Source organism: Leucoraja erinacea, chromosome 18 (genome assembly GCF_028641065.1).
Source record: "Leucoraja erinacea ecotype New England chromosome 18, Leri_hhj_1, whole genome shotgun sequence".
Classification (NCBI taxonomy): Eukaryota; Metazoa; Chordata; class Chondrichthyes; order Rajiformes; family Rajidae; genus Leucoraja; species Leucoraja erinaceus.
In genome coordinates, this window is record NC_073394.1 from 41,425,126 (window position 1) to 41,439,269 (window position 14,144).

The 14,144-nt window shown below is 44.9% G+C and overlaps 1 protein-coding gene across 9 annotated transcripts in view; it reads left to right on the forward strand.

The window, feature by feature from the left end:
- LOC129705966 (uncharacterized) overlaps positions 1-14,144 on the forward strand; it is a 129,858-nt gene that overhangs the window by 80,058 nt on the left and 35,656 nt on the right. For all 9 annotated transcript variants that reach the window (XM_055649928.1, XM_055649931.1, XM_055649930.1 and 6 more), the window contains 5 exons: positions 95-415; positions 4,094-4,207; positions 8,960-9,403; positions 12,697-13,074; positions 14,115-14,144. The exon at positions 14,115-14,144 is cut by the window's right edge and continues 279 nt beyond it. In XM_055649928.1, coding sequence (XP_055505903.1) covers positions 95-415; positions 4,094-4,207; positions 8,960-9,403; positions 12,697-13,074; positions 14,115-14,144 — 1,287 coding nt within the window. The remainder of the gene's footprint in view (positions 1-94; positions 416-4,093; positions 4,208-8,959; positions 9,404-12,696; positions 13,075-14,114) is intronic.

The following is a 14,144-nucleotide window of genomic DNA, read 5'->3' on the forward strand; positions in this document are numbered from 1 at the left end:
CCCTTAGACTTAAGAGTCTTATAATGTGACTTAGATATTTCTGGTAATACACTGCATGGCAACTAACCCGAGGTTGCACTTGTCTTTAATACAGCTCAGCCGAAGCTGCATTTATCCACACAACATGTTACCATTGAGACTGGTGCGGAGAAGCTGGTGACATGTGATGCTACGGGATTTTACCCTGAGGCACATAACATCTACTGGGAAAAAGTATCCAAGGATAAGACTGAGAAACTAAGCCACGATGTCTTCAACACACCTCCAGTTCGTAATCCGGATAAAACCTTTAATGTCTCCAGTGCAATGAGAATTGAACCAACTCTAGTTGATAATGGCAATGTGTACAAGTGTGTCATGGAGCATAAATCATATACTGACCCTCTCTCGCTCGAGTTGAAACTCACAGTCGAAGGTATGTTACATCCTTTGGAAAAGTATGGTTTAGTTATTGCCAAATCTACCGAGGTACAGTTCAAAGCTTTGTTTGTGTGTTCTCGAGTCCAGAAAAGATTAGTTTAGTTTAGTTTATTGTCACATGTACCAAGGTAAAGTGAAAAGCTTTTGTTTACATGTTATTATGTCACAGAAACATCGAAAAGTAGGTGCAAGAGTTGGCCATTCGGCCCTTCGAGCCAGCATGATCATGGCTGATCATCTAAAATCGGTACCCCGTTCCTGCTTTTTCCCCATATACCTCGATTCCTTTAGCCCTAAGAGCTAAATCTAACTCTCTTGAAACCATCCAGTGAATTGGCCTCCACTGCCTTCTGTGGCAGGGAATTCCACTGATTCACAACTCTCTGAGTGAAGAAGATTTTCCTCAACTTAGTTCAAAATGAGCTACCCCTTATTCTTAAACTGTGACCCCTGGTTCTGGACTCCCCAACATCGGGAACATTTTTCCTGCATCTAGTCTGTCTAATCCTTTAAGAGTTTAAGGACCCCTCTCATCCTTCTAAAGTCCAGAAAAGATTAGTTTGGTTTAGTTTATTATCACGTGTACCAAAGTGCAGTGAAAAGCTTGAGTTGTATGCTAACCAGTCATCTCCCCCCATGTCTGCCTTCCGCAAAGACCGCTCCCTCCGCAACTCCCTTGTCAATTCTTCCCTTCCCTTCCCTCCCGTACCACCCCCTCCCCGGGCAATTTCCGTTACAACTGCAAGAAATGCAACACCTGTCCCTACACCTCCCCCCTCGACTCCATTCAAGGACCCAAGCAGTCGTTCCAGGTGCGACAAAGGTTCACCTGTATCTCCTCCAACCTCATCTACTGCATCCGCTGCTCTAGATGTCAGCTGATTTATATCGGTGAGACTAAGCGGAGGTTGGGCGATCGTTTCGCCGAACACCTCCGCTCAGTCTGCAATAACCTACCTGAACTCCGTGGCTCAGCAGTTCAACTCCCTCTCCCATTCCCAATCTGACCTCTCTGTCCTGGGTCTCCTCCATTGCCAGAGTGAGCAACACCGGAAATTGGAGGAACAGCACCTCATATTCCACCTGGGTTGCTTGCGTCCGGATGGCATGAACATTGAATTCTCCCAATTTTGCTAGCCCTTGCTGTCTCCTCCCTTTCCTTAACCCTCGAGCTGTCTCCCCCCATCCCCCCCCCCCCTCCCCCCCCCCGCCCTCGGGCTCCTCCTCCCCTTTTCCTTCCATCTCCCCCCCACCACCCATCAGTCTGAAGAAGGGTTTTGGCCCAAACGTCACCTATTTCCTTCGCTCCATAGATGCTGCTGCACCCGCTGAGTTTCTCCAGTATTTTTGTGTACCCAGCGGAAAGACTATACCTGATTACAATTGATTCATTCACAGTGTACAGATCCATGACAAATGACATTTAGGGTAAGATAAAACCCCGTAAAGTCCGATTAAAGATAGTCCAAGGGTTTCCAGTGCGGTTTGCCAGTTGCTCAGGACTGTTGTCTAATTGTTGAGAGGATGATTCAGTTGCCTGATAACAGACTATACATGAATACAACCAAGCTGTCCACAGTGCTTGGATAAAGGGCACAACATTTAGTACAAACTTTGAAGTCCAATAAAGTCCAACTAAAGATCGTTTAAAGGTCTCCAATGAGGTAGATGGGAGGTCAGGACCACAAAGTATTGGTGTGCTTTCTTGGCCTTTGCTTCAATGTGGCTGGTGCAGGACAAATTTATTTTGTTATTTATTCATAGGAACTTGGAGATATTTTACAGCGTACTTTATTAAAATGTTTCCAATAATATATATGAAAATATTTGTGTGTGCTTAATACATATCCTTCACTGAGATGTGCAGCGCTTTAACTGGGGTTTATCCTTTGACCAAGATAAGAATGGGAGGATTTAAGATGAGAGGGGAGAGTTATTGGAAATTTGAGAATAACTCTTTCAGAAAGAGGTGGTGGGTATATGGAAGGAGCTGCCAGGGGAGGTAGTTGAGACAACATTTAAAAGACATTTGGAGAGGTTAGAAGGATATGGGGTAAATAAGGACAGGTGTCGAGAGTCAAGTCGTCAAGAGAGTTTATTGTCATGTGTCCCAGATAGGACAATTAAATTCTTCCAAGTGTTTAATAGACATTTGTACCGAAAACGGAACAATTAAATTCTTACTTCGATGGTCTACTGTAGATGGGGCATCTTGGTCAGCATGGAGAAGTTGGGCTGAAGGGCCTATTTCCATGCTGTATCACTCTCTTCCATCACAAGTAGATACTGTCTCAGCCATTGAGAATGATCATAATCCTGGTACATTTGTGGTTTGGTGGGGAAGTTTGGTGCTGGTCTTTCATTGACTGCCTAGTAATTCATACAGATGTTTGTGGCCCTGGCCGTGCAAGCTTTGGGAGACCCTGATAGAAATATCTAACATGATTAGAGGCATTGATAGGTGTCGAAGTCAGAACCGTTATCCCAGAGTGGAAATGTCAAAGACTGGAGGACATAGCTTCAAGGTGAACAGGGCAAAGATTAAAGAATATGTGCAGAGCAAGTTTTTTTAAACAGAGAGTGTCTGCAACACGCTGCCAGGGGTGGTGGTGGAGGCAGATACCATAGTGGCATTAAATAGGCTTAAATGATCACATAGATATACAGGGAATGGAGGGATATGGATTATATACAGGCAGATTAATTTAATTTGGCATCATGTTCAGCATGGACATTATGGGCCGAAGGGCCTGTTCCTGTGTACTGTTCTAAATTTGTTCTTTCCATATGCCATTAAAGCATAGTTTTTTTCAGTTGCCTAGTTTTTCTATATTTTTCTCATTTTTTCCTTTCTATGTACATTACCTTAATCTCTTAATCTCTCCTTTCCAATATGCAGCAGCAGGATTTACTTTATTGCCAGTTAACTCTGTATATACAGCACTTGTATACACAGCACGATTGATCCCAGGCTTTTGGCGCTGTAAGGCTGCAACTCTACTGCTGTGCCACTATGCTGCATCTAAAACTAACTATCACACACCACTCTTCTGTATGTGTGGGTGAGTCGAGTCAGAAATTGAGGTGTGAATAGCCCTGTAAACCCTTGTTATTTCTGATTGCAGCAGGTCATGGAATCACTAATTGGAATTCCTATGCCTTTAATTAAAGGGGATATAAATTGCACAATTATGGTTTCAATGTATTTAATAACTGTCCCCCCCCCCCCCCCCGCCCCTTCCACCAAAATTCCTCCCTCCATGTTACATTTCACTCCTCCCCTTCTCTCCTTATCTGACACATTTTGTCTCCTTATCACCTCTAGCCTTTTGTCCACCCATCCTCAAATCAGTAAAAATCCCTCCTCACCTACCACTTTGTCCAACCCCCATTTTCTTATCATCTTTCCCCCACTACAATCAGACTGAAGGAAGGTCCAGACCCGAAACATCACCTATCCATGTTCTCCAGAGAAGCTGCTGAGTTACTCCAGCACTCTGTGTTCTACACAACATTTTGGCATCTGCAGTTCCTCGTGTCGCCTCTTTAAAATCCTGTCCACGTCTATTGTTATTTACTATTGGCAAAAATGAAGGAGTCTGCAAATAAAGAAGGTTATTTCACGTGGCATGGTGTTTGTGGATATGCTGATTCTTAGTGTTTTACATTCCAGAACCTGTGGAACATTCGTCAACAGGGGCTATTCTTGGAGTTTTATTTGCTGGAATTATTCTATGCGCACTAATTGCCTTTGGACTCTATGTTTACTTCGTGAAATACAAACCAGGTAATTTGACAAATGGAGAATGTTCCTCAATGCGTTCAGAGTAAAGGGGGCTGAATACTTTTGCACGCCACACTTTTCAGTTTTTTATTTGTAAAAAAATTTGAAAACCGTGTATCATTTTCCTTCCACTTCACAATTATGCGCCACTTTGTGTTGGTCTATCACATAAAATCCCAATAAAATACATTTACGTTTGTGATTTTAACAGGACAAAATGTGGAAAAGGTCAAGGCGTATGAATACTTTGGCAAGCCACTGTATGTGAAGTGAAAAGGATTAGTTAAAACAAATGTAGGTCCCTTGCAGTCAGAAACAGGAGAATTGATCATGGGGAACAAGGACATTGCAGACCAATTGAATAACTACTTTGGTTCTGTCTTCATTAAGGAAGACATAAATAATCAGCCGGAAATAGCAGGGGACCGGGGGTGAAATGAGATGGAGGAACTGTGAAATCTAGGTTAGCTGGGAAGTGGTGTTAGGTAAATTGAATGGATTAAAGGCCGATAAATCCCCATGGCCAGATAGGCTGCATCCCATAGTACTTAAGGAAGTAGCCCCAGAAATAGTGGATGCATTAGTGATAATTTTTCAAAACTCTTTAGATTCTGGAGTAGTTCCTGAGGATTGGAGGCTAATGTAACCCCACTTTTTAAAATGGGAGGGAGAGAGAAAACGGGGAATTACAGACCAGTTAGTCTAACATCGGTAGTGGGGAAACTGCTAGTCGGTTATTAAAGATGGGATAGCAGCACATTTGGAAAGTGGTGAAATCATTGGACAAAGTCAGCATGGATTTATGAAAGATAAATCATGTCTGACGAATCTTATTGAATGGATAAGGGAGAATCAGTGGATGTGTTATATCTGGACTTTCAGAAGGCTTTCGACAAGGTCCCACATAAGAGATTAGTATACAAACTTAAAGCACACGGTATTGATGTGGATAGAGAACTGGCTGGCAGACAGGAAGCAGAGTAGGAGTAAACGGGTCCTTTTCAGAATGGCAGGTAGTGACTAGTGGGGTACTGCAAGGCTCAGTGCTGGGAACCCAGCTATTTACAATATATATTAATGATTTGGATGAAGGAATTGAATGCAACATCTCCATGTTTGCGGATGACACAAAGCTGGGGGGCAGTGTTAGGTGTGAGGAGGATGCTAGGAGGCTGCAAGTTGACTTGGATAGGCTGGGTGTGTGGGCAAATGTTTGGCAGATGCAGTATAATGTGGATAAATGTGAGCTTATCCACTTTGCCGGCAAGAACAGGAAAGTACACTATTATCTGAATGGTGGCTGATTTGGAAAAGGGGAGATGCAACGAGACCTGGGTGTCATGGTACACCAGTCATTGAAAGTAGGCATGCAGGTGCAGCAGGCAGTGAAGAAAGCGAATCATATGTTAACATTCATAGCAAAATGATTTGAGTATAGGAGCAGGGAGGTTCTACTGCAGTTGGACAGGGCCTTGGTGAGACCACACCTGGAGTATTGCGTACAGTTTTGGTCTCCTAATCTGAGCGAAGACATTCTTGCCATAGAGGGTGTACAGAGAAGGTTCACCAGACTGATTCCTGGGATGTCAGGACTTTCATATGAAGAAAGACTGGATGGACTCGGCTTGTACTCGCTAGAATTTAGAAGATTGAGGGGGGATCTTATAGAAACTTACAAAATTCTTAAAGGGTTGGACAGGCAAGATGCAGGAAGATTGTTCCCGATGTTGGGGAAGTCTAGAACAAGGGGTCACAGTTTAAGGATAAGGGGGAAATCTTTTAAGACCGAGAAGAGAAAAACATTTTGCACACTGAGATTGGTGAATCTCTGGAATTCTCTGCCACAGAAGGAAGTTGAGGCCAGTTCATTGGCTATATTTAAGAGGGAGTTAGATGTGGCCCTTGTGGCTATAGGTATCAGGCGGTATGGAGAGAAGGCAGGTACAGGATACCGAGTTGGATGATCAGTCATGATCATATTGAATGGCGGTGGAGGCTCGAAGGGCCGAATGGCCTACTCCTGCACCTATTTTCCATGTTTCTACGTCAGGATTGAACTCGGGTGTCTGGTGGTGTGAAGTAGCAGTTTTGGCGCCAACTCTCAGACACCTCCTCCTACTTATCCCTGGACCATGAACCCACCTACAAGCACTAGGCCACTATCTCTAGCACCATCACTGACTTCATAACTCCCTGTCCCTGCCCCCCCCCACGAGCCTCTAACCTCATTCTTCCCTGGCCCGGCACGGCCCGATTTTACCTTCTCCCCAAAATCCACAAGCCTGACTGTCCTGGTAGACCCATTGTCTCTGCCAGTTGGTGCCCTACCAAACTTATTTCCACATACCTCGACTCCATCCTATCCCTCCCCCCCGGTTAATTCCCTCCCTACCTATGTTCAAGACAGCTCAGGCACTCTCCGTCGTCTCCACGCATTCCTTTCTCTAGGCCCCCATCCTCTCATCTTCACCATGGACGTCCAGTCACTCTACACCTCCATCCCCCACCAGGATGGTCTCAAAGCCGTTTCTTTCTCGACCGGAGAACCAACCGATCCCCGTCCACTGATACTCTCCTCCGCCTAGCGGAGCTGGTCCTTACCCCTAATAACTTTTCGTTTGACACCTCTAATTTACTCCAAATACAAGGCTTACCTATGGGCACGCGCATGGGCCCCAGCTATGCCTGCCTCTTTGTAGGGTACGTCGAACAATCCTTGTTCGAGACGTATCATGGCCCCATCTCTGACCTCTACCTCCGCTACATCGACGATTGCTTTGGTGCTACCTCCTGCACCCACATGTAACTTCATCAACTTTGCCACTAACTTCCATCCGGCACTCATGTACACCTGGACATTTACCGACACTCCCTACCATTTCTTGACCTCGCTTTCTCCGTCGCAGGTGATAGACTTTTGACTTACATGCATTATAAACCCACTGACTCCCATGGCTATCTAGACTACACTTCTTCCCACCCAGCGTCCTGTAAGGACTCCAGCCCCCAACTTCCACAATTCCTCCGTCTACACCGCATCTGCTCCCAGGATGAGGTGTTCCACACCAGGGCATCGGAAATTCTTCAGGGAACGGGGATTCCCCTTTTCTACTATAGTTGAGGCTCTCACGAGGTTCTCTCCAATACCCTGCAACACTGCTCTCACTCCCCATCCCCCCCACTCGTAACAAGGGCAGAGTGCCCCTAGTCCTCACCTTTCACCCCACCAGCCGTCACATACAACAAATAGTCCTCCGTCAGTTTTGCCACCTCCAACGTGACCCCACCACTCACCACATCTTCCCATCTTCCCCTCGTCTGCTTTCATAGAAATTAGGTGCAGGAGTAGGCCATTCGGCCCTTCGAGCCTGCACCGCCATTCAATATGATCATGGCTGATCATCCAACTCAGTATCCCGTACCTGCCTTCTCTCCATACCCTCTGATCCCCTTAGCCACAAGGGCCACATCTAACTCCCTCTTAAATATAGCCAATTAACTGGCCTCGACTACCCTCTGTGGCAGAGAGTTCCAGAGATTCACCACTCTCTGTGTGAAAAAAGCTCTTCTCATCTCGGTTTTAAAGGATTTACCCCGTATCCTTAAGCTGTGACCCCTTGTCCTGGACTTCCCCAACATCGGGAGCAATCTTCCTACATCTAGCCTGTCCAACCCCTTAACAATTTTGTACGTTTCTATAAGATCCCCTCTCAATCTCCTAAATTCTAGAGAGTATAAACCAAGTCTATCCAGTCTTTCTTCATAAGACAGTCCTGACATACCAGGAATCAGTCTGGTGAACCTTCTCTGTACTCCCTCTATGGCAATAATGTTCTTCCTCAGATTTGGAGACCAAAACTGTACGCAATACTCCAGGTGTGGTCTCACCAAGACCCTGTACAACTGCAAAGACCGCTCCCTCCGTAACTTCCTGGTCAATTCTTCCCTTCCCTCCCGTACCACCCCCTCCCCGGGCACTTTCCCTTGCAACCGCAGGAAATGTTACACGTGTCGCGTCACCTCCCCCCTCGACTCCAATCAAGGACCCAAGCAGTCGTTCCAGGTGCGACAGAGGTTTACCTGCATCTCCTCCAACCTCATCTATTGCATCTGCTGCTCTAGATGTCAGCTGATCTACGTCGGTGAGACCAAGCGTAGGCTTGGTGATCGTTTCGCCGAACCCTCCGCTCGGTTCGCATCAACCAACCTGATCTCGCGGTGGCTCAGCACTTCAACTCCCCCTCCCATTCTGAATCTGACCTTTCTGTCCTGGGCCTCCTCCATGGCCAGAGGGTGCACCACTGGAAATTGGAGGAGCTGCACCTCATATTCCGCTTGGGCAGTCTGCATCCTAATGGCATGAACATTGAATTCTCCAATTTCCGGGAGCCCTTGCTTTCTTCTTCCCTTCACAGCTCTCCCTCAGCCCTCGGGCTCCTCCTCTTCCTTTCTTCTTCCAGCCCCCCCCCCCCCATCCTGCATCAATCTGAAGAAGGGTTTCGGCCCAAAACCTTTCCTTTTTCCTTTGCTCCACAAATGCTGCCTCACCCGCTGAGTTCCTCCAGCACTTTTGTCTACCAAGGAACTGCAGATGCTGGTTTACACAAAATGCTGGAGTTACTCAGGGGGTCAGGCAGCATCTCTGGAGAAAAGGAATAGGCGACGTTTTAGGTCGAGACCCTTCTTCAGACCTTTGTATCTTCAGAAAGTACATTTAGATTGCCAAGTTTTAATTACCTGCTTTGTTTTGACTAGCTCCTCCAAAGATCACTGGATCCAATGGACATCAAACCATGCAACATCTTGAAAAAGAAATGGCCACTTGGTGGGTTTGTCCATTCCGACCTCGTGAAATTATAATTCGCTTATACCTAAGGAGGAAGGGGGAAATATATGACATGAGAAATACTATTTTAGATTGGGACAGCAGAAAATCTACTGAAAACAGAAATGGAAAGATCAACGGAGAGGGTCACAATGAAGCGAGCATTCTTATGAATTCAAATTATGTCAATGCATCTTTTACACCATTGGAACCCAAATATGACACTGATGCAGATGGGATTTCCAGTGTGATGATCAATGTGGAAATATATCCAGATGTTAACCAGGATGCAGGGGCTGAATTAACCATTGAAGTTCAACATAAATCACTGAAACAGCCGATATCAAAGACTTTGATACTGGATGTTAAAGGAGGTAAAGTATAAATGTTTTCTTTAATCATTAATGTCTATATATTGTGATTTAATTCTGAATGTCTTCAGAGTCATAGAGTGTACAGCGTAGGAACAGGCCCTTCAGCCCAACTTGCCCAGCCGACCAACTTTGTCCCATCTGCCTGCATTTGGTCCATATCCCTCCAAACCTGTTCTATCCATGTACCCGTCTAAATATTTCTTTAAAATTGTGATAGTACCTACCTCAACTATCTCGTCTGGCAGTTTGTTCGATACACTCACCATCTTTGTATGAAAAGGTTACCCCTCAGATTCCGATGAAATCTTTCCACCCTCCTCATCTTAAATCTATGTCCTCTGGTCCTCGATTCACCTACTCTGGGCAAAAGACTGTGCATCTACCCGATCTATTCCTCTGATGATCTTCTACACCTCTACTTGATCACTCTCATCGTCCTGCGCTCCAAGGAATAGAGTCCTAGCCTGCTCAACCTCTCCCCTATAGCTCAGGCCCTCGGGTCCTGGCAACATCCTCGTAAATCTTCTCTGCACCCTTTCCAGCTTGACAACATCTTTATTACAAGGTGTCCAAAACTGAACACAATACTCTAAATGCGTGATTATGCGTTCATATTAACATCTATAATTTGTAACATTGATATGTTTTATGCAATGAGAGGATGGAACAGCACAACACAGGAACGGCCCCTTTGGCCCACAATGTCCATGTTGAACATGATGCCAAGATAAACTAATCTCTGCTGCTTGCACGCAATCCATGTCCCTCCATTCCCTGCATATGCATGTGCCTATCTAAAAGCTTCTTAAACACCACCATTGTATCTTCCTCCACCACCACCCCTGGCAACGTGTTCCACGCTGTGTTTAACAATGAACTTTGCCCCTCACCTCTCCTTTAAACTTTGCCACTCTAATCTTAAAGCTATGCCCTCCAGTCTTTGACATTTTTACCTTGGGAAAAATATTCTGACTGCCTACCTTTTATCATGTATGTCTCGATGGGCCGAAGGGCCTGTTTCCACGTTGTACCTCTAAACTTAACTAAATTATATCAGGACCATTCTCTGGTTGGTAATGGGATGTTCAATTGTCTGATGACAACTAATACATTAGTAGTTATACATAGAAACACAGAAAATAGGTGCAGGACTAGGCCATTCGGCCCTTCGAGCCTGCAACACCATTCAATATAATCATGGCTGATCATCCAGCTCAGTATCCTGTACCTGCCTTCTCTCCATACCCCCTGATCCCTTTAGCCACAAGGGCCACATCTAAGACCCTCTTAAATATAGCCAATGAACTGGCCTCAACTACCTTCTGTGGCAGAGAATTCCAGAGATTCACTACTCTGTGAAAAATATTTTTCTCATCTCAGTCCTAAAAGACTTCCCCTTTATCCTTAAACTGTGACACCTTGTTCTGGACTTCCCCAACATCCGGAACAATCTTCCTGCATCTAGCCTGTCCAACCCCTTAAGAATTTTGTACGTTTCTATAAGATCCCCCCTCAATCTTTTAAATTCTAGCGAGTACAAGCCGAGTCTATCCAGTCTTGCTTCATATGAAAGTCCTGACATCCCAGGAATCAGTCTGGTGAATCTTCTCTGCACTCCCTCTATGACAAGAATGTCATTCCTCAGATTAGGAGACCAAAACTGTACCCAATACTCCAAGTGTGGTCTCACCAAAACCCTGTACAACTGCAGTAGAACCTCCCTGCTCTTATACTCAAAGCCTGTTGCTATGAATGCTAACATACCATTCGCTTTCTTCACTGCCTGCTGCACCTGCACGCCTACTTTCAATGACTGGTGTATCATGACACCCAGGTCTCGTTGCATCTCCCCTTTTCCTAATCGGCCACCATTCAGATAATAGCCTACTTTCCTGCTTTTGCCACCAAAGTTGATAACCTCACATTTATCCACATTATACTGCATCTGCCATCCATTTGCCCACTCACCCAGCCTATCCAAGTCACCTTGCAGCCTCCTAGCATCCTCCTCACAGCTAACACTGCCCCGCAGCTTCATCCGCAAACTTGGAGATGTTGCATTCAATTCCCTCGTCCAAATCATTAATATATATTGTAAATAGCTGGGGTCCCAGCACCGAGCCTTGCCCTACCCCACTAGTCACTGCCTGCCATTCTGAAAAGGACCCGTTTACTCCTACTCTTTGCTTCCTGTCTGCCAGCCAGTTCTCTATCCACATCAATACTGAACCCCCAATACCGTGTGCTTTAAATTTGCATACTAATCTCTTATGTGAGACCTTGCCGAAAGCCTTCTGAAAGTCCAGATATAACACATCCACCGGTTCTCCCTTATCCACTCTACTAGTTACATCCTCGAAAACTTATATAAGATTCGTCAGACATGATTTACCTTTCGTAAATCTATGCTGACTTTGTCCAATGATTTCACCACTTTCCAAATGTGCTGCTATTCCATCTTTAATAACTGACTCTAGCATTTTCCCCACTACCGATGTAAGACTAACTGGTCTGTAATTCCCCGTTTTCTCTCTCCCTCCCTCTCTCCCTCCAATCCTCAGGAACCACTTCAGAATCTACAGAGTTTTGAAAGATTATCACTAATGCATCCACTATTTCTGGGGGTACTTCCTTAAGTACTCTGGGATGCAGCCTATCTGGCCCTGGGGATTTATCGGCCTTTAATCCATTCAATTTACCTAACACCACTTCCCGGCTAACCTGGATTTCACTCAGTCCCTCCATCTCATTTGACCCCCGGACCCCTGCTATTTCCGGAAGATTATTTATGTCTTCCTTAGTGAAGACAGAACCAATGTAGTTATTCAATTGGTCTGCCATGTCCTTGTTCCCCATGATCTGTGCATCTGTTTCTGACTGCAAGGGACCTACATTTGTTTTAACTAATCTTTTTCTCTTCACATATCTATAAAAACTTTTGCAGTCAGTTTTAATGTTCCCTGCCAGTTTTCTTTCATAATCTATTTTCCCTTTCCTAATTAAGCCCTTTGTCCTCGTCTGCTGGACTTTGGATTTTTACCAGTCCTCTGGTAGGCTGCTTTTTCTAGCTAATTTGGATGCTAATACATTTGCAATGGGGCGACTAGAACTGCACGCATTACTCCAACTGCTGCCTAACCAAAGTCTGCAGACCTGCAACATGACCGCAACTCTTTTAGGAGATTCTCTCATCAGTCGACTCATAAAGTCACGGAAAATTCACACAGTAATGTAATATATTCTTGCTTTTGTGAATTCCAACTAGTTGATTTGTTTGTTTTCTTTTCTCAAAGTGCCACCCAAGGTTTCAAACATCTTCAAACCCTCTTGCATCATTCACAATGAATCTACATCTTTGATCTGTTCAATCACTGGGTTTAAACCGAGACCTTTACGTATCACGTGGCAACGAAAGAGAAAGAACATGGAGGCAGAAGAAATAGTTCGAATGGAGGAGGACAACAGGACAACTATTCACGGTGGTGACGGGGAGATGTCCACATATAAACATTACATCAGTGAGATGAAGCATGATGATGAATCCTACAGCATCACTAGTGTACTAGAGTTAGTGCCTGATATACAGCAAGATCAAGACTCGCTTTACACCTGTAAAGTACATCACAGCGGCACCAGTGACCAGGAGAGAGAAATCAAGTTAATAATTGCAGGTATATAATACTTCCATCTAAGCCTTGCATTGACAGAGGATGCAGAGTGCTTACTTATTTGGAATGGTGTCTTAAATATCATACCACGACCATTAATGTACGCAGAGCGTTTGAAGGCTCTGGGTCTGTACTCGCTGGAGTTTAGAAGGACGAGGGGGGGATCTCAATGAAACCTACTGAATAATGAAAGGCCTGGATAGAGTGGATGCAGAAAAGATGTTTCCACTAATGTGGGAGTCTAGGACCAGACTCAGAGTAAAAGGATGTACCTTTAGAATGGAGATGAGGAGGAATTTCTTTAGTCAGAGGTTGGTGACTCGGTGGAGTTCATTGCTACAGACAGCTGTGGAAGACAAGTCATTGGCTTTTTCAAGGCGGACATTCATAGGTTCTTGATTAGTAAGAGTGTCAAAGGTTATGGGGAGAAGGCAGGAGAATGGGGTTGAGAGGGAAAAATAGATCTACCATGATTGAATGGCGGAGTTGAGACGATGGGCTGAATGGCCTAATATTGCCTTCTACGCTGCCTTTTACAAGGGGAATGATTTTGAATGGTTTTGGGGGAAAAAAACCAATAATAGGATACAATTGTATTGGGGTTAATGAAGTCATTCATTTTACAAAAATTATATGTGTCTTTTTCATAGTTTTCAAAAACAAGGCCAAACGTCTAATCCTTAGTTTTGCGAATCTGCTTCTGTTTGAATATAGAAACAAGGAACTGTAGATGCTGGCCAAAGATAGACACAATGTGATGGAGTAACTCAGCGGGTCATAGAAACATAGAAACTAGGTGCAGGAGGAGGCCATTCGGCCCTTCGAGCCAGCACCGCCATTCATTGTGATCATGGCTAATCGTCCCCTATCAATAACCCGTGCCTGCCTTCTCCCCGTATCCCTGACTCCACTAGCCCGTAGAGCTCTATCTAACTCTCTCTTAAATAGGGTCAGGCAGCATCTCTGGAGAAAAGGATGGGTGACATTTTGGGTCGGGGCCCTGCTATCTTGGCTTGTGTTTGACGTCTTGTTTTTTATTTCAGTCATTCCAAAAGTGGAATTAAAGTGCCACA